Source organism: Nerophis ophidion, linkage group LG05 (genome assembly GCF_033978795.1).
Source record: "Nerophis ophidion isolate RoL-2023_Sa linkage group LG05, RoL_Noph_v1.0, whole genome shotgun sequence".
Lineage (NCBI taxonomy): Eukaryota > Metazoa > Chordata > Actinopteri > Syngnathiformes > Syngnathidae > Nerophis > Nerophis ophidion.
Window position 1 is genome coordinate 47,691,138 of NC_084615.1, and position 27,880 is coordinate 47,719,017.

At 39.2% G+C, this 27,880-nt stretch overlaps 1 protein-coding gene across 2 annotated transcripts in view; it reads right to left on the bottom strand.

The window, feature by feature from the left end:
* Positions 1 to 27,880, bottom strand: part of nkain2 (sodium/potassium transporting ATPase interacting 2) — a 216,803-nt gene that overhangs the window by 58,600 nt on the left and 130,323 nt on the right. For both annotated transcript variants that reach the window (XM_061901183.1, XM_061901184.1), the window contains one exon: positions 3,681 to 3,881. In XM_061901183.1, coding sequence (XP_061757167.1) covers positions 3,681 to 3,881 — 201 coding nt within the window. The remainder of the gene's footprint in view (positions 1 to 3,680; positions 3,882 to 27,880) is intronic.

Genomic DNA, 27,880 nt, shown 5'->3' on the forward strand with positions numbered 1-27,880 from the left:
ATTATTGAATGGATTAAGCAAAGCCATCAAACAATGTATTATTATGATCCACTTCAAGAAACTCTTCAAACTTAAAGTGTTTACAAAGTACAAAGAAGAAGAATCATGATAAACATTCTGAATTCATTCATCCATCCATTCTTTCATTCTCAAAATAACTTTACTTATCTCATCGTATGAAATATAACTTATTTCACCAATTATTTATTAATTTATTTTATTGTGATACCTATGGAGTATATTGTGAATATATTGAGAACAGGAAGTGAACAAACGTTTTAGCAACTGTTATGTAAAAGAAAAGGGGTAGGATTTAATAAGCTCTGCTTCTTCCTACTCCTTTTTGAACATGTTGAAAAGAGAAACTGGAAATTGTGATGTATAATGTGTATGCTTGCATGTTCGAAATAAACTCAAACTCAAAGTCAAAATGTAATGTTAGCATGTGGCTGACACAGCTATGCTAATGTTGCTAATCTAGCATGATATTAAAATGTAATGTTAGCATGTGGCAACACAGCTATGCTAATGTTGCTAATCTAGCATGATGTCAAAATGTAATGTTAGCATATGGCTCACATAGCTATGCTAATGATGCTAACCTAGCATAATTTAAAAATGTAATGTTAGCATATGGCTCACAAAGCTATGCTAATGTTGCTAACCTCGCATAATGTTAAAATGTAATGTTAGCATGTGGCTCACATAGCTAAGCTAATGTTGCTAACCTAGCATGATGTCAAAATGTAATGTAAGCATGTGGCTCACATAGATTTCCTAAGGTTGCTAACCTAGCATAATGTTAAAATGTAGAGCTAAAGATGGCTGCTACGCAGTCACGTCGCTTAGCATGGCTGCTTTAGCGTGCTCACATCTACTTATATCTCTGTATGATTATAGAACAGTAGACGTATATTTCCTAACATCAGTGAATTTAATGTTAAAGGTTCCAATTTTGTTTATTTACAAGCTGGCAAACATTTTCTGTTTTCGACGCGCTCCGAACTGAACAATTGTGTCATACTGTGTTTCGTCTCCCTTTCATGACGGTGGTTCAAATTCGGACATTTAGAAGCTAATTTAATAGGGACGTAATGGTATTGTAGATACTACGGTATTGTGGTTTCCAAATCATCACAATAATGCCGTGTCGGCTGATGATGTGATACAAAAACTTAGTGAGCGTGAAACGCGGTGAAAGGGAGAAAGAACAAAAGAAAGCATGCAGGAGAAGTGTGATCGGAGTAGATAAGAGGAATTTTTTTATGGACATTTCCAGAACATTTCATCAAAATCCATCCATAGGATTTTGAATTATGCTGCTAACAAACAGACAAACAAAGCTTGGCGAAAATAGAACCTTTGCTGGAAGTTTGCGTATAACATACACTACGTGCAATGATATGATGCGAGCTTCTCTACAGGTCTTAAAATGCCAACTGGACTATCCATGTGAAGGTAATAAGTTTGAATGCGTCAGTTTTTCTTCAGTGAATCTAACATATAATGTTAGTTTGTAGCTCACATAGCTATGCTCATGTTGTTACCTACAGTAGGACTACGTTAAAATGTAATGTTAGCATATAGCTCACATTGCTTAGCGAGTGTTGCTAACCTAAGAAGTTTGTTACTGCACACACGCAGTCTGCTTCTCCCTCCTCGATGTGAGCACTGCAAGACACGCTCCACGTTTGCCGCACAGACCACGCCCCGGCGCCGCCGCAGCCGGAGACGATCAGCAATCAGCGCACCTGGCCCTGATGAGACGGAACTGAATAAAGGACCAGTGGACCCATGGATCCTGGCGGGAACTTAGTTCTCAATGGTGGACCTTCCCTCCCGAGTTTTGCCCTTGGTAATTTCTGACTTGTTTTCCCTGTGGACTTTGGACTGCCTTCCTCGATCCTTGACCCTCGCCCGGACACATACCTTGTCACTCCTCTCCTGCCCTGGATCACCTGCCTGCCCCATGGACTGCCTCCTTCCTTCGCTCTCATTAACACTTGGTAACACACATACTGTACACATTGCGCCCCCAACAGCCCCCCCCCACCACACACACACACACACAAACACACACACACACACACACACACACACACACACACACACACACGCTCCTGGGTTTTTTAACACTCACTTTACTTAGTTTAGTTATTGTTAGTACTGTTTAATATTTTATATATACAAACCCCATTTCCATGAGTTGGGAAATTGTGTTAGATGTAAATATAAACAGAATACAATGATTTGCAAATCATTTTCAACCCATATTCAATTGAATGCGCTACAAAGACAACATATTTGATGTTCAAACTGTATTTTTTTTTTTGCAAATAATAATAAACTTTGAATTTCATGGCTGAAACATGTGCCAAAGTAGTTTGCAAAGGGCATGTTCACCACTGTGTTACATCACCTTTTCTAAAGTTAATGATTATTTGCAAAAAAAAAAAAACGTTTATCAGTTTGAACATCAAATATGTTGTCTTTATAGCATATTCAACTGAATATGGGTTGAAAAGGATTTGCAAATCATTGTATTCCGTTTATATTTACATCTAACACAATATGGAAACAGGGTTTGTACAAACCCTGTTTCCATATGAGTTGGGAAATTGTGTTAGATGTAAATATAAACGGAATACAATGATTTGAAAATCATTTTCAACCCATATTCAGTTGAATATGCTACAAAGACAACATATTTGATGTTCAAACTGAAAAACATTTTTTATTTTTTGCAAATAATCATTAACTTTAGAATTTCATGCCAGCAACACGTGACAAAGAAGTTGGGAAAGGTGGCAACAAATACTGATAAAGTTGATGAAATGATAATCAAACACTTATATGGAACATCCCACAGGTGTGCAGGCTACTTGAGAACAGTTGGGTGCCATGATTGGGTATAAAAGCAGCTTCCATGAAATGCTAAGTAATTCACAAACAAGGATGGGGCGAGGGTCACCAATTTGTAAGCAAATTGTCGAACAGTTTTAGAACAACATCTCTCAACGAGCTATTGCAAGGAATTTAGGGATTTTACCATCTATGGTTCGTAAAATCATCAAAAATTTCAGAGAATCTGGAGAAATCACTGCATGTATGTGATGATATTACAGACTTTTGAACCCTCAGGTGGTACTACATCAAAAACCGACATCAGTGTGTAAAGGATATCACCACATGGGCTCAGGAACACTTCATGAAACCACTGTCAGTATGTCAATTTCCCAACTCATGGAAACGGGGTTTGTATTTATATATATATATATATATATATATATATATATGTATATATATATATATATATATATATATATATGTAAATATATATATATATATATATATATATATATATATATATATATATATATATATATATATATATATATATGTATATGGACCCTCTTTCCATATGAGTTGGGAAATTGTGTTAGAATATAAACGGAATACAATGATTTGCAAATCATTTTCAACTCATATTCAGTTGAATATGCTACAAAGACAACATATTTAACTATCGTTGGGACTTTAACTTTAACATCTATTACGTTGTACAAGTGCAAAATTAAAATTAGAGCTCATTAGCGTTAAAGCTACACACACACTCTCTTGTCATAGACAAGCTACCCCACATCAAAAAGGTATTGTTGCAGTATTTGAAAAGTACTTACAGCCAGCAAGATCTGCAACGAGGAGTGAGCAACCTCCACAAACTGAAAATCCATCAGGCAGCCCGATATCGAAATGTAGCGGTGGTCCTCGGGTGCCCAGGAGGGAGGAGGGGTGACGGGGGTCACCCTGCACCCGGGCCCGTTCTCCATCCACCAGGACCGATGCATGGACAGGTTGAACGTCAGGACTAGGTCTGAGTCCTGCAGAGAGGAAAGCCAGGTTAAACGCTCACGCAGCAGGATGAGGGACTAAAAATCCATCAAAAGATGAAGACTTAGGTTCATCAAGCGCATCAAACCCTACGGTGGCGCTGTTTTGACTGTTTGGTTAGGATGAGTAACGTTATCATTTATTGACTGATTGTGTGGTTATCAATCTTATAAGCTCATATGTAATAATACAGTAGTAGTATTGCTTTCTACGCCACACTTTTCGTAGGATTCAGTTTTCAACAGAAATTTTGCTGTGTTTTTTGTGTACTCTCTCAGTAATTGTACTACTAATCATAGCGTGTACCAAACAGGGCCGTAACTAAGAATTGACCGATACCAAGTTCAAAAATTGTTTATCCAAGAGGAACTTTGAAAGGCTGAAATCATGGAGTATCCCAGCACCATATAAATTAAATTAATTAATTATATTGTGTCCTGGGCATGACGTTAAAGTGCATCCGGCAGTGGAGGCTCCTCTATGGTGTCTTGGGGCACCAGGAGGTTATCCCCTTTACTACTGTTACCCCAGGTAGCCCTTGGCAAAGGCCTAGTACCTGACTTCCTCCTAGCCAGTCAAACGGTGAAGACCTCAACGGTGGTGCAGGTGGGAGACAGTAGATTTAAGAACTACCACAATGGCCGGGATGGCGGTTGAGGGCTGCAGCAGAAAAGGGTTCCCAGTCGTCTTGGGCTCCATGCCACGGGACTCTGACCCGATTCTGTCAAGGATTGTGTGGTGACTGTCTGTGCACCAGTCTCCATACGTAAAACAAAGTAACGCACAGGCATCCTCCATAAAGGGACACACCCCTACCAGGAGTATCGTCATACTCGTTTGAGTAACCGCCGATGATAAATTATATTACCTTCAGCAGTAGTGTGTCGTCAGGGCCAGCAAGGCTTTCTCTACTGGCCTAAAATAACCAGAAATCATGATCATAATTAAAGTAATATAATAGGACCGGGTGATATTGCCTTTTTTTTAATACCGCAATATTTTAAGGCCATAACGCGATATACAATATATTTCTCTGTATTTTGCCTTAGCCTTGAATGAACACTGGATACATATAATCACAGCAGTATGATGATTCTATGTGTCTACATTAAAACATTCTTCTTCATACTGCACTAATATATGCTACTATTAAACTTGCATGCAGAGAAGGAAATCACAACTAAGTCAATTTACCAAAACTGTGTTTATTAAAGTTATTAGCAGGTGACTTTTCAAATGATGCTCCATATTAGCAGTAATAATACTTTTGGTAGCAACGCTTGTACGCCACACATGACAAATTAAAGTTGTCTATTCGACATATTCCCGCTTGAAGCCGAACCACCGCCAGACGATGGACCCCCTGCTGTTTTTCTTGGCAATTAATTCTTCCATTATTTGTAACGAGATTCGCACCTTCTTTCTCTCGCAACAACCCGCTAGCATCACAGCTAACGTCAGCCACGCCGCTACCTCTCCACTGGGCGAGGGCGTGTACGTATGTGACGTATGACGTGACAGTATGTGACGTATGTAAGAACGTGCGCCTACTTGTTTTTGAGAAGGAGAGACAGGAAAGAGTGAGGAGAGCCTGTAGTGTAATGCCCGCAGCTAAAAACAACTGCGTGAGAACGTATTGAATATTACGATATAGTCATTTTCTATATCGCACAGAGACAAACCTGCGATTTATATCGTATATCGATATATCGCCCAGCCCTATAACAAAACAATAATAAATAAATAAATACAAGTAATTTTCAATTTACTTTCCCTAAATAACTAACCTTATTCATATTCTCTTCATGTCATATTATGCTCCGTCCAGTGCTGTTGTTTTTAGGTTAGAGTTTGTATCCAATCAGAATCCAGCTAACTTATGTTGCCATTCTGTACCAAATCTGCCCGGTGCCTTCAGAATCAACAATGCAGGCGTATGTGCACCGTAAGTGAACGGGTATATACAGTGGATAGATAATTGCGATAGCCAATCAGATCACGAGTTGTTGTGAGTAAGGCCTTCTAGGTGGCCTCACGTTGAACGTGACATTTACGCGTCCTGTGATTGGCTACTCACTGGTTTGAACCGCAGCGGTGCTATGCAGATCAGCAGATCCACACTCCGGACCGCTATCAGATGAATTTAATGTAAACGAACAGAACACATACAGTTGATAGACAGATGGGATAGCCAATCAAATCACAAGTTGTCGACAGTAGCCTATCTTGGTAGCCTGACGTTAATGAAACTGTGATTAGATACTCACTTGTCACTTCAAAGTGGGTATTTTAATTGCTGATACGGGTTTATTGATTTTTAAATGCGCCAGAAAATAACCTGTTTTGTACACTGTTGAGGTGATTCAATGAACAGTAAATCTGTTTCTGTATAGTATTTCTCCAGCAATGGTCATGTGGTGACATAAATGATGGTATTTTGAGAGGTAAAAATTGAAGTTGGACATCAATGAAGGCCTAGGTGGGAAACACATGGCCCACCACTGACCTTGAGCAACACAATTAATTTACAGAGTAACTAAAGCTTTAATTGAGCTATAACTATCAATCACTCTTCTAACATCTCTGATACTCAGCATGATATTATGACAATCAACTTTTTAATAACCTAAAGTTAAGCATATAAAACAATTTTAACATCATTAAAACATAAATTTAAAAAACATACCAAAATTTCAAACTCAAGATCTTCTGCTTTGCAATGCAAGTACGAATGATGTCCGTTACGGAGCTACCGAAAGTGATGCAGGAAATGTTGCCTTCATATCTTAATCAATGATTATGATGTTGCCGGGAATACGTTTGGGGTAAAATATTTTATGAAGCGCCTTGTCATTTAATAATTTACATTTTATTGTGCTTCTTCACGGGTACAAGCGGCCGAAATGAGTTTCCTCCGCCGTGTGGCGGGGCTCTCCCTTAGAGATAGGGTGAGAAGCTCTGCCATCCGGGAGGGACTCAAAGTAAAGCCGCTGCTCCTTCACATCGAGAGGAGCCAGATGAGGTGGTTCGGGCATCTGGTCAGGATGCCACCCGAACGCCTCCTGAGGGAGGTGTTTAGGGCACGTCCAACCGGTAGGAGGCTACGGGGAAGACCCAGGACACGTTGGGAAGACTATGTCTCCCGGCTGGCCTGGGAACGCCTCGGGATCCCCCGGGAAGAGCTAGACGAAGTGGCTGGGGAGAGGGAAGTCTGGGTTTCCCTGCTTAGGCTGTTGCCCCCGCGACCCGACCTCGGATAAGCGGAAGATGATGGATGGATGGATGGATGTGCTTCTTCATTCAAAATGCCCCCCGCGTGTTCTGAATTTAAGGTGGGGCAGCAACTGACTGAAACGACAACAAAATTACACCGACCACGTTTCACACCAATTTGATTCAGATGAAAGCAACATTAGTTATCACCTAGTACACATCCGTTGTGTCCTGAGCAAGACACTTCACCCTTGCTCCTGATGGGTGCTGGTTAGCGCCTTGCATGGCAGCTCCCTCCATCAGTGTGTGAATGTGTGTGTGAATGGGTAAATGTGGAAGTAGTGTCAAAGCGCTTTGAGTACCTTGAAGGTAGAAAAGCGCTATACAAGTACAACCCATTTATCATTTATTTATTTAGTTACATCAGCATGATTTAATGTTGACGTTACATTGACAGCACATGTCGGATCGGATCAAGTGGACTTTGCGTTACGTTGTTGGAGTTGTAGCGGACACCGCATGACCAAAGATCGTCTATTGAGAGAGGATGATCTACGCATGATGATGTACAGTGCACACCACGTCCTACACAAAGTACAAGTACAATCAGTCATATCATCATCTGTTTGTTATCTACAAAAAGTACTGAGGACATGATCTCGGTGTTCTCAATGGTAGTTATGGCCGTGGTACCAACTGCAAAATAATCCACCATGGGGCCAAAGACACTTGTGAGTGCCGGGAATTGAATAAAGACGGTGAGAAACACTATTCAATTCAAGAAAGAACTCATAGCAAAGTATGAAGGTACCCCTAGTCTTCTCTGCTCATCATCAACATTGTTCAACAAAGGCATTGGTTCTCAACCTTTTTTCAGTGATGTACCCCCTGTGAGCATTTTTTTTAATTCAAGTACCCCCTAATCAGAGCAAAGCATTTTTGGTTAAAAAAAAGAGATAAAGAAGTAAAATACAGCACTATGTCATCAGTTTATGATTTATTCAATTGTATAACAGTGCAAAATATCGCTCATTTGTAGTGGTCTTTCTTGAACTATTTGGAAAAAAATATATAAAAATCACTAAAAACTTGTTGGAAAATAAACAAGTGATTCATTTATAAATAAAGATTTCTACACATAGAATTAATCATCAACCCAAAGTGCACTCTTTGGGGATAGTAATAGAGATCCATCTGGATTCATGAACTTAATTCTAAACATTTCTTCACAAAACAAAAAAAATCTTTAACATAAATATTTATGGAACATGTCCAACACTGAATATTGCATTGTTGCATTTCTTTTCACAGTTTATGAACTTACATTCATATTTTGTTGAAGGCTTTTTGAATTGTTGCTATTTTTTCGAATATTTAAAAAAAATCTTACATACCCCTTGGCATACCCTCAAGTAACCCCAGGGGTACCAAACCCCCATTTGAGAACCACTGAACTAAGGTAAAAGTGATGCTGAATGTTTATTTATAAAAACATTTATCATCATTTATGCTATTTATTTTACATTTGTTTCTACTTTCTTTATCCTCTTTTCAATGTGTTTTGGGTTTATGTTTTTTGATTTATATGATTTCTTATTGAAAAATTGTTTTGGTTTTTGTATGAAAAAGAAAATAAATGTACGACCGTACATGGAACTATAATGCATTTTGCCATTAAATAACTGCAATTCCCAAATGTATTAAGTGAACGAGTAATTCAAAACACATAAACATGTATTTTTTTATAAGCGTTGATTCAGGTATAAAATATTTTGTATATAAAATGCGGTCAATATACACTATATTGCCAAAATTATTTGGCTACCTGCCTTGACTCACATATGAACTCGAAGTGCCATCCCATTCCTAACCCATAGGGTTCACCTTTCGCAGCTATTACAGCTTCAACTCTTCTGGGAAAGCTGTCCACAAGGTTGTAGAGTTTGTTTATAGGAATTTTTGACCATATTTCCAAAAGCACATTGGTGAGGTCACACACTGATGTTGGTCGAAAAGGCCTTGCTCTCAGTCTCAGTTCTACCACTTCGTGGCTGATTTGCTGTTGTTCCGAAACTCTTCCATTGTCTTATAAAAAAGCCGATAGTTGACTTTGGAATATTTAGGAGCGAGGAAATGTCATGACTGGATTTGTTGCACAGGTGGCATCCTATGACAGTTCCACGCTGGAAATCACTAAGCTCCTGAGGGAGGCCCATTTTTTCACAAATGTTTGTAGAAACAGTCTCCATGCGTAAGTGCTTGATTTTATACACCTGTGGCCGGGCCAAGTGATTAGGGTACCTGATTCTGATCATTTGGATGGGTGGCCAAATACTTTTGGCAATATAGCGTATATACAGTATATAGTGGACATTGCTGGGTTACATATGACGTCACGTCCAATTTTCTTCTTTGCGATTTAATTCACATGACGGTCAAGCAGCTTGAGCGTAAGATTAAAATAAGTGAGAGTGAGTGTAGACTTTGAACAGAAAATGCTGCATTGGTGTTCTGTTCTTGGGTGTTCCAGTCGTTCAAATAGAGCGATGCGAAAGAGCTTTCATATAGTCCCGAAAGAAATGATTCATAAAGGTAATAAAGTGAGGGAAAAAACAAAAGCACGTCGAAAGAAAAGCTCGCAAACATGTCACTATTATTACGAGAAACACAATTGGACCATGCCCTGTCTGCAGCGATCACTTTGTAAAATATTTGTTTGAACATTTAAATTGTTTGAGAAACTTTCTGTGATGCAATCGAGTTTATTGTGTACTAGTAGTGTTGGAGAGCAGAACTAAACTAAAGAAAGGACAAAATATGGCATTAGTTTGTTTTATTTTGTGGTTGCTATGGCAAAATATAATTAAGAAGACCTGGTTGTGCAAAGAAACTAACATCATGTCAAGTCTAATAAATTAATATTGTGATTATTGGTTCATTCCACCGTATATTGTTGTTGAATTTTATAACAGAAACTAAAAGCTTTGTTGTTGTTGTGCAGGAAAAATGAGTGCTTCATTCGACACGGGTGACCACATTATAGTGCCTATAGTGATGTTTGTTAGCATCAAGAAAAAATTCTCAATAGTATTAATAAACTGGATGAATAATTCTCCCGTAGACTCAACAGCACATACTGAATCTTGATATTGCTAGCAAACATTGCTAAACAACAGGGACATCATAGCTAAATAATGAGACACAATATGAACTTCACATCATAAAAATAAGACATGAATTGTAGATGACAGACTTGGGTTGTCCCGATACCAATAATTTGGCACCAGTACCAAAATGTATATAGATACTTTTCTAAATAAAGGGAACTACAAAACATTTCAATATTGGCTTTATTTTTACAGAAAATCTTACAATTAGGGCTGGGCAATATATCGATATACTCGATATATCGCGGGTTTGTCTCTGTGCGATATAAAAAATGACTATGTGGTGATATTCGAGTATACGTTCTCACGCAGTTACTTTTAGCTGCGGGCATTACACTACAGGCTTTTCTCACTCTTTCCTGTCTCTCCTTCACACAGACAGCAAGCGCACATTCTTACACACTTTACATACTGTCACGTCATACGTCACATATGTATACGCCCTCGCGGAGCAGAGAAGTAGCAGCATGGGTAACGTTAGCTGTGGTGCGGGTAGTAATACGAGAGAGAGAAGGTGCGAATCTGGTAACAAACGAAGGAAGAATTAATTCCCAAGAAAAACATCGACTGGCGGTGGTTTGGCTTCAAGTGGGAATATGTCGAACAGACAACCGTAATTTGTCAAGTGTGGGGCAAAAGCGTTGTTATAAAAAGTAACATTACTGCTAATATGTAGAATCATTTGAAAAGTCACCTGCAAGAGAATGAAGAGTGATTACTCCGCATATCAACATCTCCATTCGGTGCCACACCAACAAAATGCAGAAGCGAAAACATTTTGTGATCAACACAGTATGAAAAAAAAAGGTCTACAACACAAGGAGATAACGTCCGGAGAAACCTACCACCTAGCCAAGGACGAACACTATTTGATTTCCTATTATGCAGCTCATTTTTATTTGACACTTATTGAAATACCCTGTGTGACATCATGCAGAAAAGTGCACTTTATTTGTTTTAAACTATTGTAGTGGCGGTCTGTACAAAAAGTGCACTTTGATTTAGTGTTGTTTTGATGTGTCATCTTAGGGACATCATGCACAAAAGTGCACTAATAACTTCTTTTAAAATGTGTCTGACAATCTTGCACTTTTTGTTTTAAAAATGACATTAATGTTTGTGCCACTGCCTAATAACTGTTTAATATATAAAGTTTTGGTCAATTGACTTAGTTTTGATTTCCCTCTCTGCATGAAAGTTTAAAATGAGCATATATTAATGCAGTAAGTAGAAGAATGTTTAAATGTAGACACATAGAATCATCATACTGCTGTGATTATATGTATCAAGTGTTCATTCAAGGCAAAATATCGAGATACATATGGTGCATCGCGATATGGCCTAAAAATATTGAGATATTAAAAAGAGGCCATATCGCCCAATCCTACTTACAGGTACAATACATAAAACATATGTTTCTTATTGCATTCAAAGAACAATTTTAGAAGGTTAAAATATGAATTAAAAGTCATTAAACACATTAGGCTTTTCTTGTTGCACTCAAAGAGCAATTAAAAATTTTCTATATTACATATAGTCTGCCATAATCAATGATTAAGTTAGAATATAATTTAAAAAAATGTTTTTTACATTATATTAAATGTGTCATGATTTATGGTCGCCACTTCTGGTCTGTGCTTTAAGAAAAATACAATTATTAGTAGTAAGTAATCAAAACAAAACTATGGCTAAATGTACCCAGATAAGGCATGTTGTAGGTAAAACACATTTGTTAAAGATAAAACACAAATTGTTGCAATTTGTTTCAAAATATAGTCATTTCACTTGTATTAGTTGACTGCTAATTGGGCAGTTTTAACTCAGCTAATATTTGGCATCAATCCGAGCAGCTGTGTGCGCGTCTGTGTATCTACATGTTATGTATCTACATGTTATGTATCTACATGTTATGTATCTACATGTTATGTATCTACATGTCATGTATCTACATGTTCTATATCTACATGTTCTATATCTACATGTTATGTATCTACATGTGCACAGCAGAGGAGCTAGTTAACTCATGAGTAGTGTATGTGTGTTTGTGAGAATGGCAACGTGTTGTCTGAGTGACGTTCGTGAGTGAGTGGGAGAGCAAATAGAGATGCACTGCGCAGTAAAGTGATAAACGGGTCTGGTTGTGTCCTGCAAAACTAACAAAAAAAGCAACCAAATTCACGGCCTCGTCGTTCTGACCTGAAAGTGGAGCTTAACAGACCCACTGACGGGTAAATTGAAGTGTTAACCTGACGAAAACGTCTGCCCTGCGCTCCTCTCCTTCGGTCTGCACCGGAGCCGAACAGACCGTAGGCTGAAACCCCTGAAAAGGTTGGAAGTGCCTCTCGGTCCCGTGATTGCAACCCAGTAATATGATAACTATGAAATGCAACCAATACATATAGTACAAATATAATATATACTGTAGTAGTTTCAGTTCTTGCATAAGCAAGACAACTCATCTGGGTTGTCTTCATAATAAGTCGGCTGTGTCACATCCTTTCCAAAATGTTCATTTTCCAGCTAATGTTCCTCACTAACTATTTTTGTACTCTCCTTGTCTTCCAGTGTAATGACTTAATGCCTCATTAGCAGTCAGCTCTGATTAATGTCCTCTGATCCTCTTTGTAATGATTAAAAATCTCAGTACATTTCTGCCCCCTATTTTTTCTTGTTATGTTTGTCTTCATTTCTAGCTCCTGTTGTTTTAATAAGTCCCCTTTGCTTTGAAACAATATCCTCCACAACAATTAATACACACAGATACAAGTAAAAGGGCATTGAAGCGCCGCCGACGCTGCGTGGTTGGACAGCTTTTGAGACACATTACATGACGTAACTCAGATATTTCAAAACAGATTTCTGCTGAATTGAATATGTAGATTATTTTATATTCTGTTATTGTTAATTTTTTTACTAAAAGCTTGCAAAAGATACTTTTTGTCATGCCTGTAAGATTATGTTTAGTTTTTTGCCATGTTTGGTCAGGTTATGTTTAGTTGTTTGGACATTTAGTTCTGTCTTTGCACTTCATGGTTTGTTTTCGTCTCCATGCCAACCCATTAGTTTCACCTGGTCAGCCTCACACCTGTTTTCACTAATCATCACAACTGCTATTTAAGTCATTATTTTTCTGTCTTCGTCCTGATATCTTCACCTACCCCAAGCTGCACCTCCCTCATGTCCTCGAACACCTTGCTATCCGTGCCCCTTGTTTCTGTCCAAGTAAGTTTTGTATTTATGCCACAGTGCAAGTTTTGTTTCGATTAGTCTAGTTTATTATCCGCCATCGAGCGCGTCCTTGGTTTGCCTTTTTGTAGTTTGTTTGTTTATTAAATAAATTAAACATGTACTCACGTCCACGCCTGGCTCGTTCCAAACATTCTCTGCATCGAAAAAACAACTCTAATCCAGGTCCAAGTTTGACACTTTTTAAAGAGCTTTAGTGCCACTCGATGTGATGTGACTCAAATATTATAAATATTATGATATTTTACCTGCTTAGATTTGACTAAAAGCTTGTAGAATATACTTTTAAGAGTTTTTGTAACTCATTACATAACGTAACACAAATTTTGCAAACAAAATGTTGTCTGCTGCATTGGATGCGTGTTTTATTTATGGATTCTTAATCTTTTTTTTTTACCTGTGTAAATTTCACCAAAATCTGGTAAAATATCCTTTTAAACTGTTCTTGTAAAACATTATGTGGCATGACTCAAATATTGCAACCAAAATGTTGTTGTGTTGAATATGTGTATTTTGATATTCTTTGGGGCAGTATGGTGGAGAGGGATTAGTGCATGTGCCTCACAATACAAAGGTCCTGAGTTGTCCTGGGTTCAATCCCGGGCTCGGGATGTTTCTGTGTGAAGTGTGCATGTTCTCCCCGTGAATGCGTGGGTTCCCTCCGGGTACTCCGGCTTCCTCCCACTTCCAAAGACATGCACCTGGGGATAGGTTGATTGGCAACACTAAATTGTCCCTAGTGTGTGAGTGTGAATGTTGTCTGTCTATCTGTGTTGGCCCTGCGATGAGATGGCGACTTGTCCTGGGTGTACACAGCCTTCCGCTTGAATGCAGCTGAGAATGCATTTTCTACCGCTTGTCCCCCAACGGGACAAGCGGTAGAAAATGGATGGATGGATTTTTATATTCTTTTATTCTTTTACCTGCTTAGGTTTCACTAAAAGCTTGTAAAATATACTTTTCAAGAGGGTTAGTAACACATTACGTGACATACCTTGAATATTAAAAACCAAATCGTCATCTCCTTGGTTGACTATGCACTTCATATTCATATTCTGTTATTTTTACCCACTCAGATTTCACCAAAAGCTTGTAAAATACACTTTCAAAGAGGGTTAGTAACACATTACATGACGTAGCTCAAATAATATAAACCAAAACATTCACTCTCTTCTGCTGGGTCAAATATGTAAATTATTGTTATATTCTGTAATTTTTACCCGCCTAAATTTCACTACAAGCTTGTAATATATAATTTTTAAGATATTAGTAGGTTGAATATGTGAGTTATTTTTATAATGTGACATTTATACAAAAAGTTAGCAACACTAGTATAGCTATGGAAGTTAAATGCTAACATGAACTTTTAACGTCATGCTATGAAGAAAAACATGATCAAACTTACAACTCCCTCAACTCTAACTGTTGTACAGTTGGCAGAAATTTATTTTAAGACGTGTAGCAAAGCCTGGTTTTTCAAAAGCGAGCGTCGGAATGCCTCTTTCTTCAAAAGAGATGATCGATTGGGGCACACACTTACTGTGAGCACATCTTTGAAAGAGCAATTAGCAGAAAAGTGAATCTTTAATACTTCTTAGTATACAATTAAGCACTGGTCATTTTGACAGATACGTACGCACCTCAATGCATTGAGAGTACTACAGTTTCTGCTTGTGGATAGTACTGCTTCACTATGGTACCACAACACTGCATGTAAACAGTACTGATGTAATGCTTGTGGATAGTACAAACCCCGTTTCCATATGAGTTGGGAAATTGTGTTAAATGTAAATATAAACAGAATACAATGATTTGCAAATCATTTTCAACGCATATTCAGTTGAATATGCCACAAAGAAAACGTATTTTATGTACAAACTGATAAATATATATTTTTTGCAAATAATCATCAACTTTAGAATTTGATTTCAGCAACATGTGACAAAAAATTTGGGAAAGGTGGCAATAAATACTGATAAAGTTGAGGAATGCTCATCAAACATTTATTTGGAACATCCAAAAGGTGTGCAGGCTAATTGGGAACAGGTGGGGGCCATGATTGGGTATAAAAACAACTTCCCAAAAAATGCTCAGTCTTTGACAAGAAAGGATGGGGCGAGGTACACCCCTTTGTCCACAACTGCGTGAGCAAATAGTCAAACAGTTTAAGAACAACGCTTCTCAGAGTGCAATTACAAGAAATTTGGGGATTTCAACATCTACGGTCCATAATATCATCAAAAGGTTCAGAGAATCTGGAGAAATCACTCCACGTAAGCGGCATGGCCGGAAACCAACATTGAATGACCGTGACCCTAGATTCTTTCGGCACAGTATAAAAAAACCGACATCAATCTCTAAAGGATATCACCACATGGGCTCAGGAACACTTCAGAAAACCACTGTCACCAAATACAGTTTGTCGCTACATCTGTAAGTGCAAGTTAAAAATCTACTATGCAAAGCGAAAGCCATTTATCAACAACATCCAGAAACGCCGCCGGCTTCTCTGGGCCTGAGATCATCTAAGATGGACCGATGCAAAGTGGAACATTGTTCTGTGGTCTGACGAGTCCACATTTCAAATTGTTTTTGGAAATATTTGACATTGTGTCATCCGGACCAAAGGGGAAGCGAACCATCCAGACGGTTATCGACGCAAAGTTGAAAAGCCAGCATCTGTGATGGTATGGGGGTGCATTAGTGCCATGGCATGGGTTACTTACACATCTGTGAAGGCACCATTAATGCTGAAAGGTAGATAGGTTTTGGAACAACATATGCTGCCATCTAAGCGCCGTCTTTTTCGCCCCTGCTTACCTCAAGTGGTTAGAGTGTCCGCCTTGAGATCGGTAGGTTGTGAGTTCAAACCCCAGCCGAGTCATACCAAAGACTATAAATATGGGACTCATTACCTCCCTGCTAGGCACTCAGCATCAAGGGTTGGAATTGGGGGTTAAATCACCAAAAATGAATCCCGGGTGCGGCACCACTGCTGTCCACTGCTCCCCTCACCCCCAGTGGGGTGATCAAGGGTGATGGGTCAAATGCCGGGAATAATTTCGCCACACCAAGAGTGTGTGTGACAATCATTGGTACTTTAACTTTATTTCAGCAAGACAATGCCAAGCCACATTCAGCACGTGTCACAACAGCGTGGCTTCGTAAAAAAAAAAGAGTGCGGGTACCTTTCTGGCCCGCCTGCAGTCCAGACCTGTCTCTCATCCAAAATGTGTGGCGCATTATGAAGTGTAAAATACGACAGTGGAGACCCCGGACTGTTAAACGACTAAAGCTCTACATAAAACAAGAATGGGAAATAATTCCACTTTCAAAGCTTCAACAATTAGTTTCCTCAGTTCCCAAACGTTTATTGAGTGTTGTTAAAAGAAAAGGTGATGTAACACAGTGGTGAACATGTCCTTTCCCAACTACTTTGTCACGTGTTGCAGCCATGAAATTCTAAGTTAATTATCATTTGCAAAAAAAAAAAAAATATGAGTTTGAACATCAAATATCTTGTCTTTGTAGTGCATTCAACTGAATATAGGTTGAAAAGGATTTGCAAATCATTGTATTCCGTTTATATTTACACCTAACACAATTTCCCAACTCATATGGAAACGGGGTTTGTACTACACCACAGCTTGTGGATAGTACTATAGTACTGCGTGGTCCAGGTGGGACTAAACATGAAGTATGGATGTAAATTCAAACTTACTGATAATTAACAATTGATTATTGAAAGTTCAACAGTAAGCATCGATCAATAAATCATATTCTGATTTCATAATAAAGCTGCAATAAGTCACTTTGAATTTCAGCTCCAGTAATTTTTTGTACAAAAGTGATCAACCATTTTTAAAAGTAGGACTTGTGAGTAGACAGACATCACATTGTTTAGAATGTATACATTTATTATTTGTGTTATTATTTTTCAGTTTTACATCCAAGTAATTTTTACGTATTCGTAACATTTAGATATGATTGTAGCCATAACAGATATTGCCGCAGTCAATTCGCTGCTTTCTTTCAACAAGACGGGATTAATTCTCGCCGCGGTGCGTGAAATCAAAAAGTAAATTGCTAATGATCATTCATCATGTCAGCTGGAAAATTTACAGTAGTGATACAAGTTGATGATTATAACATTTCAACTGGTAGACATTTTTACTGTAAAACATCTGTTGTTTTTGTCTACTAAAGGATATCGGCTTCTTGCTGTTATATATTTGAGTCACTTGAGAAAAGCGCTATATAAATATAATTCACTTCACAATTCACTTCACTAAATGATATCATCTTCTTCCTATGACTATATTTTAATACAGCATATACAAATTATACCCAACAGCAGGCACCATTTTAGTTTGAAATATTGGAGTTACGCCACCTAAAATGTCATGAAAGTTGTCCAATCAAGTCTAGTTTACAAATATGTTCTTTACCGTGGAGCCTTTGGTCACATGACCAAAATACCAGCGTGATCACTGAACTAAGAACTCAGTGCTGAACTGAGTGCTGGACTAAGTGTGACTCGAGTGTGTCCTAATGCGTCACTTTATGTACATACAAGAGACCTTTTCAAATTTGCTTTGAGTGTTGCACATACTCTTTGTGTGTGTGTCTGTGTGCCTATGATTCATGACAAACCACGGTGAACAAGCGACAACTACACCCACAATCGCGCTATAACACATGCAGTATGCTAAAAGCTTGCAGGATGATACCGCGACCCCCTCCCTCTGGAACCCCAGTGCTGCACGACATCCCCTCTGAAAATGATTGACAGCTGAGTGTGAGCCAAATATGCGTGTGTGTGTGTGCGCATCTGTCACTCAGGAGGTGGCTGCATGTATTATGACACTGTGGACTGCTGACAGTTGGCTGCCAGTGTGTGTGTGTGTGTGTGTGATAATACAGTACAGTATGCTTCTCGCTCCACAGTCTTTACATCAAATCTCAGAAATGTATTTCCATTTCACTCCAGAATACTGGAGGGAAAGGTTGATGGCTGATATTAACTCACATTTCAGCAGACTAAGTACATTTGCCAGGGTTAAACATGAATTTTTTCTGATTTAAAAACAATGTTTCCTTGTGAAGTCATGAAAAACGGACACAATCTGTTATAGGGTCAAATTGTGCTGACAGCAAAACCAACTTAAGCAAAATTTTATTCGCTGCTTTAGTTAAAGTTTGGTACAAGTGTAAAAATAAGTTCAGCAGCATGTAATAAACAGATTTGTCATCGTGTGGGCAGGGTGCTGAATGGACTCTTCTTCTCCCTCCGCATGCAAATGAGGTCTTTCTAATGTGCTGTGAAGCCTCAGCCTCCAAAGTATTTACCCGTGTCACAGATCGCTGTGCTAATAAACGTACAGCGCCTGCGGCAATGGTAGTGATGCCTAATCTGGACATCGGGAGTAAACACGGCCGTTAGCGGTGGAAAATTACACAAAGAAGAATGTCAGATGCTTTTTAATGGAAAAAAATGGAGTCTGTCATGTTTGCTTTTTGTCAAATGACCCAAAGTAATAACCAGATTGACTTTAAAGTGGCCATTACATTAAAGCTCATATTGGAAATTACAATTGGCCATAAATACCTTGACTCGACTTTGTAAACACAGAAGCAGAAGATGAACTAAAACATTTAACTACAGTTTTTTCCAGACGATGTGCCTCTACTTTTTTTCAACGCTTTGTACCCTGCGGCTTATAACATGGTGTGGTGAGTTCATGGATTTTTCTTCGCTAATGGCCACAATGTTTAGTATTCAACTAATAGTTTTAATATAACACCAATAGAGACACTGAAAAGGTGTGTTGTTTGTGCAATGGCCCCATATTTTGGACAAGTTCGCTCACTGCAAGTGGTGCGCGTTGAAAATATACTTCCTGTTTTGTGCCTTAAACTGGAAGTGAAACCGCTTATAGCGTTCCTGCTCAAAGGAATTCGTTATTCATCACTCCAAGCAACGTTTGTAAGTTTTACAATATCACTAAAACAATTCATACTTACTAAATCGTCCCATGGGTGATGATCATAGGAGTATTTTTATGCATATCTGTACGTGCTATAGTAATGTACTCAAGCTAGCGTTGCTAGCATTACCGAACATGCTAACACCTTTACAAGTGTCTGTGTTATTATTAATAACTTACAATGGTATTCTTTTTGTATTGCTTTAGTTTCATAACTTCACCAAACATCACCATGGAGTTATTGAGTCTTGAGAACTGGCCTCCACAGTTTGTGGGTGCATGACTTTTGCTTTGTTTGAACAGCCATTTTACTGCTGTGTTACAGGCACTGTTCAGAAACAATTAAGGTATGTAGATAAACATTTACAAAATCTCAGGTGCCGCTATATATCTGTGGCTGCTAACATATGTGAAAATATTTTTTCTTCTAAAACTTGTGCACTCTATAGCCCGAAAAATACAGTATTCTCTTTGTAAATACACTTCAGTTACATTATTTTATATGTACCTCAACTTACAAGTTTGTTGGGATACAAACTAAAATTAAAACATTTGGTTGGTTAGTTGTTTTGGTGTTACTTTATTTTGAACATGCAAACATCTACAACTACAAAATAACATGTTTCCAGTCTTTTCATTACAGTAAGTCAATAATTATAAAATACAGAAACAATAATTCAAGTTTTCATGAATAAACAGTTAAGTAATTTATGATTCACCTATGAGATCAATCAGATTATCAGATGTTTACCATCATTCTTCTTCTTTGTACTTTGTGAACACTGTTTCATAAACTGAATTCTATTAGTACTTTGTTTGATTTATTTGTTTAATCCAGTCCATAATTTAATTCCACATACTGATAAGATAAAGGTTTACAGTGATGTACGTGCATCCAAATGTTGTAAACATAATTTTTCTCTAAGGTTATATTTTTCCATTTTTGTTGAGAAGAATAGTTGTACATTCTTGGGTAGAAAGTTATAATTTGCTTTGTACATAATTTTAGCTGTTTGCAAATACACAAAATCATCGAATTTCAATACTTTGATTAATTAAATCAAGGGTTTGGGGTCCACCATCTAACCGATCATTTTTTGTAACACGGTCAGTGAAAAAAGTGCCCATCCATTTTCTACTGCTTGAGTGGTTTTGCAAGTATTTCCCCATAATTTTACACAAAAACTCAGATATGGTAACACTAGCGGGTAGTAGAGTGATTTTTGGTCCAGAACATTTTTTGCTTTACTCATTATTGATGTGTTTCTTGCTACTTTATGTTGTATATTTTTTTACATGAAATTTCTAGTTTATGTTATTGTCTATTATTACTCTTTGTAGTTTTGAATTAGTCAATCCTCTCTCTCACGTCTGCAGCTGGTCCAAAATGCAGCTGCCCGACTTTTAACTAACACACGAAAAAGAGAGCACATTACTCCTGTTTTAGCCTCCCTCCACTGGCTGCCTGTGTCTTTTAGAGTCCATTTTAAAATTATCTGACTCGTTTTTGAATCCTTACGTGGTTTTGCCCCACCTTACCTCTCTGAGCTGCTCCACCTATATGCCCCCACCCGGTCCCTCAGGTCAGCTGATCCTGGAGGTACCCAAATCAAAGGGCAAGCTTCGAGGGGACAGGGCCTTCTCTGTTGCGGGTCCCAAACTCTGGAACGATCTCCCTCTCCAAGTGAGACAGGCCCCTTCTTTGGCTACTTTTAAGACCCTTCTTTAACCCATTTTTATTCACTGGTTTTTAACCCAGCATGAGACTTTAAACTGTTATTAACTTTTTTTTTTTTTTTTTACTGTTTTTAACTGCTTTTCATCTAACAAATTGTTCTTAGGGTACCGTATTTTGGAGTATAAGTCGCTCCGGAGTATAAGTCGCACGTGCCGAAAATATAATAAAGAATGAAAAAAACAGATATACCGTATTTCCTTGAATAGCCGCCGGGCATGTAATATGCGCCTGCCATGATTTACTGCCGGGTCAAACTCGCCCCCCTACTTTATTAGCGCATGTTTACTTTTACCGCCGTCTCAAATTCGTGATGTCACGAGTGACGCTTCCCTTTTTGTCATTTTTCAAAAAGGCGGAGGAGTTTGATTTTGCTTTTACTATGTGTAAACCAGGGGTCTTGTACCACAGCCATACAGATCACACTGATGGTTGTGATATAAAACAACTTTAACACTCTTACTAATATGTGCCACACTTTGTGAACCCACACCAAACACATTTCGGGAGAAGATCGGCTCTTTAACACATTATAAACGCAACATAAGAATTACCCACAATGCCATGCATCCATGACTCTTGGCTATATTATACACTCCGCTAGCACCACTGTCCTTATTTGTGGTGTACAGCCCTTTGTTCTTCAACTTGGTATGGTGTATACAGTTTGTAGCTGATCAATAATTGTTTTGCTTTTTTCATTACATATTTTAATGGTTAATCATTGTGAAAGATTATCGATAGCTAACAAAATATTTTTTTTACCACTTTGTGGTTGAAGTTTTTCATCACATACACAGCTACTTCTCCTCAGTTCGTGTTGGTTCTTTTGATATAATTTAGTTCATATGCTTCCAGATCAAAATCTATTTCTTTTTTTAGCTTCAATCCATGTTTTTGAGATAGCGATCACTATGAAGGGTTAGTTGAATTGTTCAAAAAAAAAATGCTCCATGTTGTTGTATTCTACATACAAGCTTTTGCTGTCAAAATAAATAACAGCCAGTTTGTTGCTGGTTTTAATGTTGTATTTGGATCTATATCTTTCTCCAATTCCAGACTATTATTATCTATGTTGCAGAAGGTTTTCAGTTCCATATTTTCCTGTTCAGCAATCTTTATTGTTGCTCTATGAATGTGTGGAGGAATGTGCTCCTCGGTACAGATCCTCTTGTTCAGTAATCCCTTGGAGCGTTTCAGTTTTGAAGTTGAATGTCGATGTTTGTTTTCCGTCAGACTCGTAGCGCTAAGAGCTTCAATATTTATGCAGATTCTTGACATCTGTGGCGCTCGGGTCGCATGACGGCGATACGGGTGTGTTTCCAGGATGCAGAAGACTGAGGAGGCAAGGTGCAGATAAATAACTAATGTAATGACAAAAGACAAACAAAAGTTGAGTGCCGCACAGAAGGGCACCGAAGCATAGGGAAGGCTATGCTAAAATTAAACTAAAACTGACTCGGTGCAAAACACAACGGGATGCTGTTACACAGAAAAACCTCACGGCAGGAGGGTAAAGCGTCCACATGAATAACTATTAATTCAAAACAAAGTCCCAACAAAGAATGGTAGCTTAGTCTCAGCTTAAACAGACCTAATTGCTTACAGAAAACAGGTGCGTGAATCAGTGCTCAGTGAAAGATGCGAAGCGGTTACAAAAAAACATCAACACAACAGGAAGTGCCACCAGAATAAGAGCGCAATAAAGGAACTAAAACTACACACAGAAAAATACCAAGAAACTCAGGATACGGCATGATCTGATACAACCGATCATGACAGAATGCCCCCCAATAAAACAGATTCCAGACGTTCTTGGGAAAACAACAGAGTCCAAAGTTATGGGAGGGAGGACAAGGCGGTGGGCCGTCTAGCCCTGTGTCCTTGCAGCCAGCAGGGAAGTGTCAGATGGCAGCGGCGAGTAGATCGTTGCTGCAGCTGGTGAAGAGGACGATCACATTCGTGGCTGACGAGAAGGTGGATGTTAGCGCCCGCGGCGCACCAGCAGCCGTGAAAGTCCAAGTCTAGGTCCTGGGCTTTGCTACTGATGGCGTGGAGGGCGTCCATGAAATCGCCACACTCTTGGCTGACGAGCTGGTCGCTTGTGAGCGCCTGATCGCCGCCTGTACAGCAGGCAAGCTGGAGGTTGCAGTGGTAACTGCAGGACAGGATGCGATGATCGAGAAGCTGACTCCAGGACAGAATGCGGGGTCTGCAGAGCTGAAGCAGCAGGCAACTAGGCTGTCGGCGTCTGCAGAGCTGGAGCTGCAGGCAATTGGGCTGTTATGTGAAGTGAATTATATTTATATAGCGCTTTTTCCTCAAGTGACTCAAAGCGCTTTACATAGTGAAACCTAATATCTAGGTCACAATTGAACCAGTGTGGGTGGCACTGGGAGCAGGTGGGTTAAGTGTCTTGCCCAAGTACACAACGGCATTGACTAGGATGGAGGAAGCGGGGATCGAACCTGCAACCCTCAAGTTGCTGACACGGCCGTTCTACCAGCGGGGATCGAACCTGCAACCCTCAAGTTGCTGACACGGCCGTTCTACCAGCCGAGCTATACAGTCAATTGGGCTGTCTGCGTCTACAAACCCGCTGGAGTTGCTGGCGGCGTCTGCAAACCCACTGAAGTTGCTGGTGGCATCTGCAAACACACTGGAGTAGCTGGTGGTGGTGGATGAGCTGGGCATAGCACTGGAGGCGGTGGCCGGGCTTGGCGGAGCGCCGGAGGTGGCGCCTGAGAAGGAGTAGGCGGGTTCACTGGACAAGTAGCTGGCAGCGGAGGTCTCAATGGACAAAGGACAGGAAGTGGCGGTCTTGGCAGACGGAGCTGTCCCTCCAGAGTCACACAGCTACTAAGAAGTGGATACCAGACGTTGTCACTGGTTTGAGGGATAAGCGTTTGACCCTTGACCTAAGAGAGAAGAAGCCCAGGGTGGGTGGGATCTGGGAATCAGGGTGGAAGAAAGGTCAGTACAGGGCATGTACTGTTGATGTAAAGACACCAATTCCCTTTGATTGCAGAAAGTTGACCACTTTTTGCTCTGTTGAAGCAGCGTCCATGTCGTCTGTTTCTCCTGTGTTGTCATCTGCTCTTGCATAGGATCGAGGAGTGATGCTCAGCCCTCCAATGATGATGTAATTATTTCGTGTAAACTGATCCATCTCCTCTTTGATGTTTTCCAAAACACTGATATTCCCCAGTTTGGTGTTATCTTGGTGCAGAGCCTGCAACTGTTGGCACACTGCTGCCATCTCCTTTTTAATGTTCTCCTCAACACTGCTGTTGTCCCAATGGGTGTTATCTCGCTGCTTGGCATTCAACCCTTGGTGCAATATTGTATTCTCCTCTGCCAACATTTTGTTCTCCTGTCTTAGTGCTGTGTTGTCTTCACTGACAATCTTAATTTCTTCAATCTATCATATCATCTATGGGGTGGGGAGGGGTTCTCATTGTTCCGTTGGGTTAAGTTTTTCCTTGCCCTGATGAGGCATCTGAGCCGAGGATGTCGTTGTGGCATGTGCAGCCCTTTGAGACACTCGTGATTTAGGGCTATATAAATAAAAATTGATTGATTGATTGATTGATCATCACGATATTCCTTTGTCTCTCTGACAATGTGTTCTTGGAGATTTTAAACATGTTTTTGTGTACCATTAACATTGCCTTGTAGAGTTCCAATTAACACTGTTAAATCCGGGTTGTCGTCTTCTGGCAATTTTGGTATTGCTTCGTTGACTTCGTCTAATCATGCTCATGGTTGCTTGGCAGCCAAGTGAAGCCGTTGGTGTTGTTAGCTTTGGTATAGAGTGGCGCTTCTAACCTGTTTTTCCATGTACTGTAACTTCCATGGGCTCGAGCTGTGTCAACCTGTCTTAAAGTTAAAGTACCAATTATTGCCACACACACACTAGGTGTGGTGAAATTACCCGTCTGCATGTGACCCGTCCCCTTGTTCCACCCCCGGGGAGATGAGGTGAGTAGTGAGGAGCAGTGATGGCTGTGCTCGGGAATCATTTTGGTGATTTAACCCCCTATTTCCAACCCTTGATGCTGAGTTGATTCTGGTTCTGAGATGCTGAGGGAGGACATGGGTCACATTTTTATAGTGTTTAGTATGACTCGGCCAGGGTTTGAACTCACAACCTACCGATCTCAGGGCGGACACTCTAAGAACAAAGCCACTGAGCAGGCTTGGAGGTCACTTGTGTGGTCACAAATGCTTAACATGTGTCCAACTCTCTCTGTTTTGTTGATTAGCTTCGAGTTACTGGACAACGTCTTTGAGCTAGCTTTAAGTTAGCTACCTAGCCCTTGGCTTTCGGCATCTTCGCTTTGCTTGCTGTAGAAAATCTGTGTCTCCCGTCTGGCAGAGTTCAAGTTGAATATGTAAGCCAGTTATCCAGTAGCTGTGATTACAATCAGTGGTCGGGAAACTTCAGTTTTTAGTCAAGTGTGGTATCGAGAGCACAGTTCTTCCTGTTTGCATCCTCTCCTGGAGAGGGTGCTGCAAAATTGATATTAGGAGTAACGAGTGTTTTTAAATTTAGAAGTAGTGTGTGTTTTTACATTTATTAGTTGTCATTTGAAAATATTGTATTTATTGTTTACTTAACAGCAGTTTCTTAGGTTTCATTTTAAAATAAATGCTAGCTAACAGATATATGCAAGTACGTTGTGTATTTTTACACCGTTTTTACTTCCTTTTCCAATGAACCATTTGTGCGCTTCAATTAGCTTAGCTCGTTGCTTCAAGCCACAACTTTTTCATGCATCTTTGATTTCACTTTTACATGTACAGTTGCCATGGAGATCGCCGACACACGGATTCAGGTTTAGCTCCTAGATGAGCCGATAAGGCAACAATAAAGCAAGGAGAGAGGAAGTATTAAGCCAAAGCTCGTTATTGTTAATAGCCTCCAAGTAAAAAATGCTAATGAGGCACTTTTCTCCTTATTTTTATTGTGAGGGAACTCCTTTTAATGTGGAACTAACACATTTTTATGGGGCTTTGTTTTATATGTGATACAGAGCAATGGCTCAGTAAACAAGTTGCTGATGGATCCATGTAACAGCTGCTGCAGCTGCATGGATTGTGGGTACCCCATAATAACTAGGTCAAGGTTAATAAGCTCTTCAGCGCAACACACACACACACGCACATGCGCGCGCACGCACACACACACACACACACACACACAACTCAGGTCATAAAAGAAAGTCGTGCAGAGCATACTTTCACTGAATGCCTGCACTTTGATTGGACAGCGTTTTAATTGATGAAGGTGCAGCTAATTAGCAGGGCGAGTGGCAATGGGGGCTCATATTACGACAGCTGTGTTGCCCCCACACACTGGGAATGTTGAAAGCCAAAGAAAAGAGGGACGCAACCAAACAGTCCCACTTGCATTATTTCATGGATCTTATTTACTTATAGAGCGGCAAAGGCTGTTGATTTATTCAACTGTTTGGCCTTGAGTTGTACACAACACATATTATTAATATTACAAATATTTGAGCGGTTAATCTTTTTAATTGTATGATGACTCTAGCGGTAGAAAATGGATAGATGAAAAAATAGATGCCATGTTTGCTGTAAGTACCCAGGAGGAGTTTTTCTAAGTTCATGGTTCTTAGCCCTTTTTTAATGAGTCCTGTGTTTCAAATACGTCTCAACCAAATTTTGCAACCGCTGGAAAGGGATGTTTTTTTTGTTTGTTTTTTAACAAATGTATAGGGGACATTATTCAATAGACATCTGAGGGGTGTTCGGGGCTGATTACATATTTTTTTCATGCTCGTTAAGGCCTACAGAAAATGTGAGAAAAAGTGAACAATTATGATAAAAATTGTGGTTTGTCCTTGTACAACTTTTTCCACTTTTAATACGATATCGACATAGGAGCCCTAAGTAGGGCCAATGCTGATATTGATCAGATACGATATCAGAAGCAATACAGTATTATTTAGTAGAGTGGAATGTTAAAAAAGGTTTGATCAAGGTAAATTTGTCAAACAGTAAACAATTGTAGATATAAAAAACAACTCTGTTATTAATCAATCACCATCTGGAATGGACTCATGCTGTCTTTAAAATAATAACTTATTTTGGAAACACCTACTATAGTGGCCACAATAACTTAAATTATGAGGACACGTTTGCTACTGGATACTTTCTAATACACTTTTGCCTTGGATACTTTGCATGTGTAAGTGATATGCAATTATAAATATTTAATACTTGTTTACAGTATATTACCACATTTTCTGTTTTGGACTACAATATTGTTGTATTAAGGACACTTATTAAATATGTGTAGCTTGTGTGCTATTGTGTGCTTAGCTGTTGTGTGGCTGTTGGCTCCAAGTAGCCTGTATCCTATCATGTTTACCTTTTGTAAATCATTTGACTAAAATACAAGAAAAGATCAACCTTGTGTGCTTATTGGAGGACATTTAGATGTTAACTGGCTGTCCAGCTCTGCACAAGTAAACACACCACAGGACTGCTTGTATCAGACATTATATCACACATTTTACATGCAAGTATATAAAACCACATTATTAATGCATGTAGTTCTGCCAGCAATCAGCCAGTCAGCTACAAATGTAGAAGTTGCCACTTTATTTAGTTTT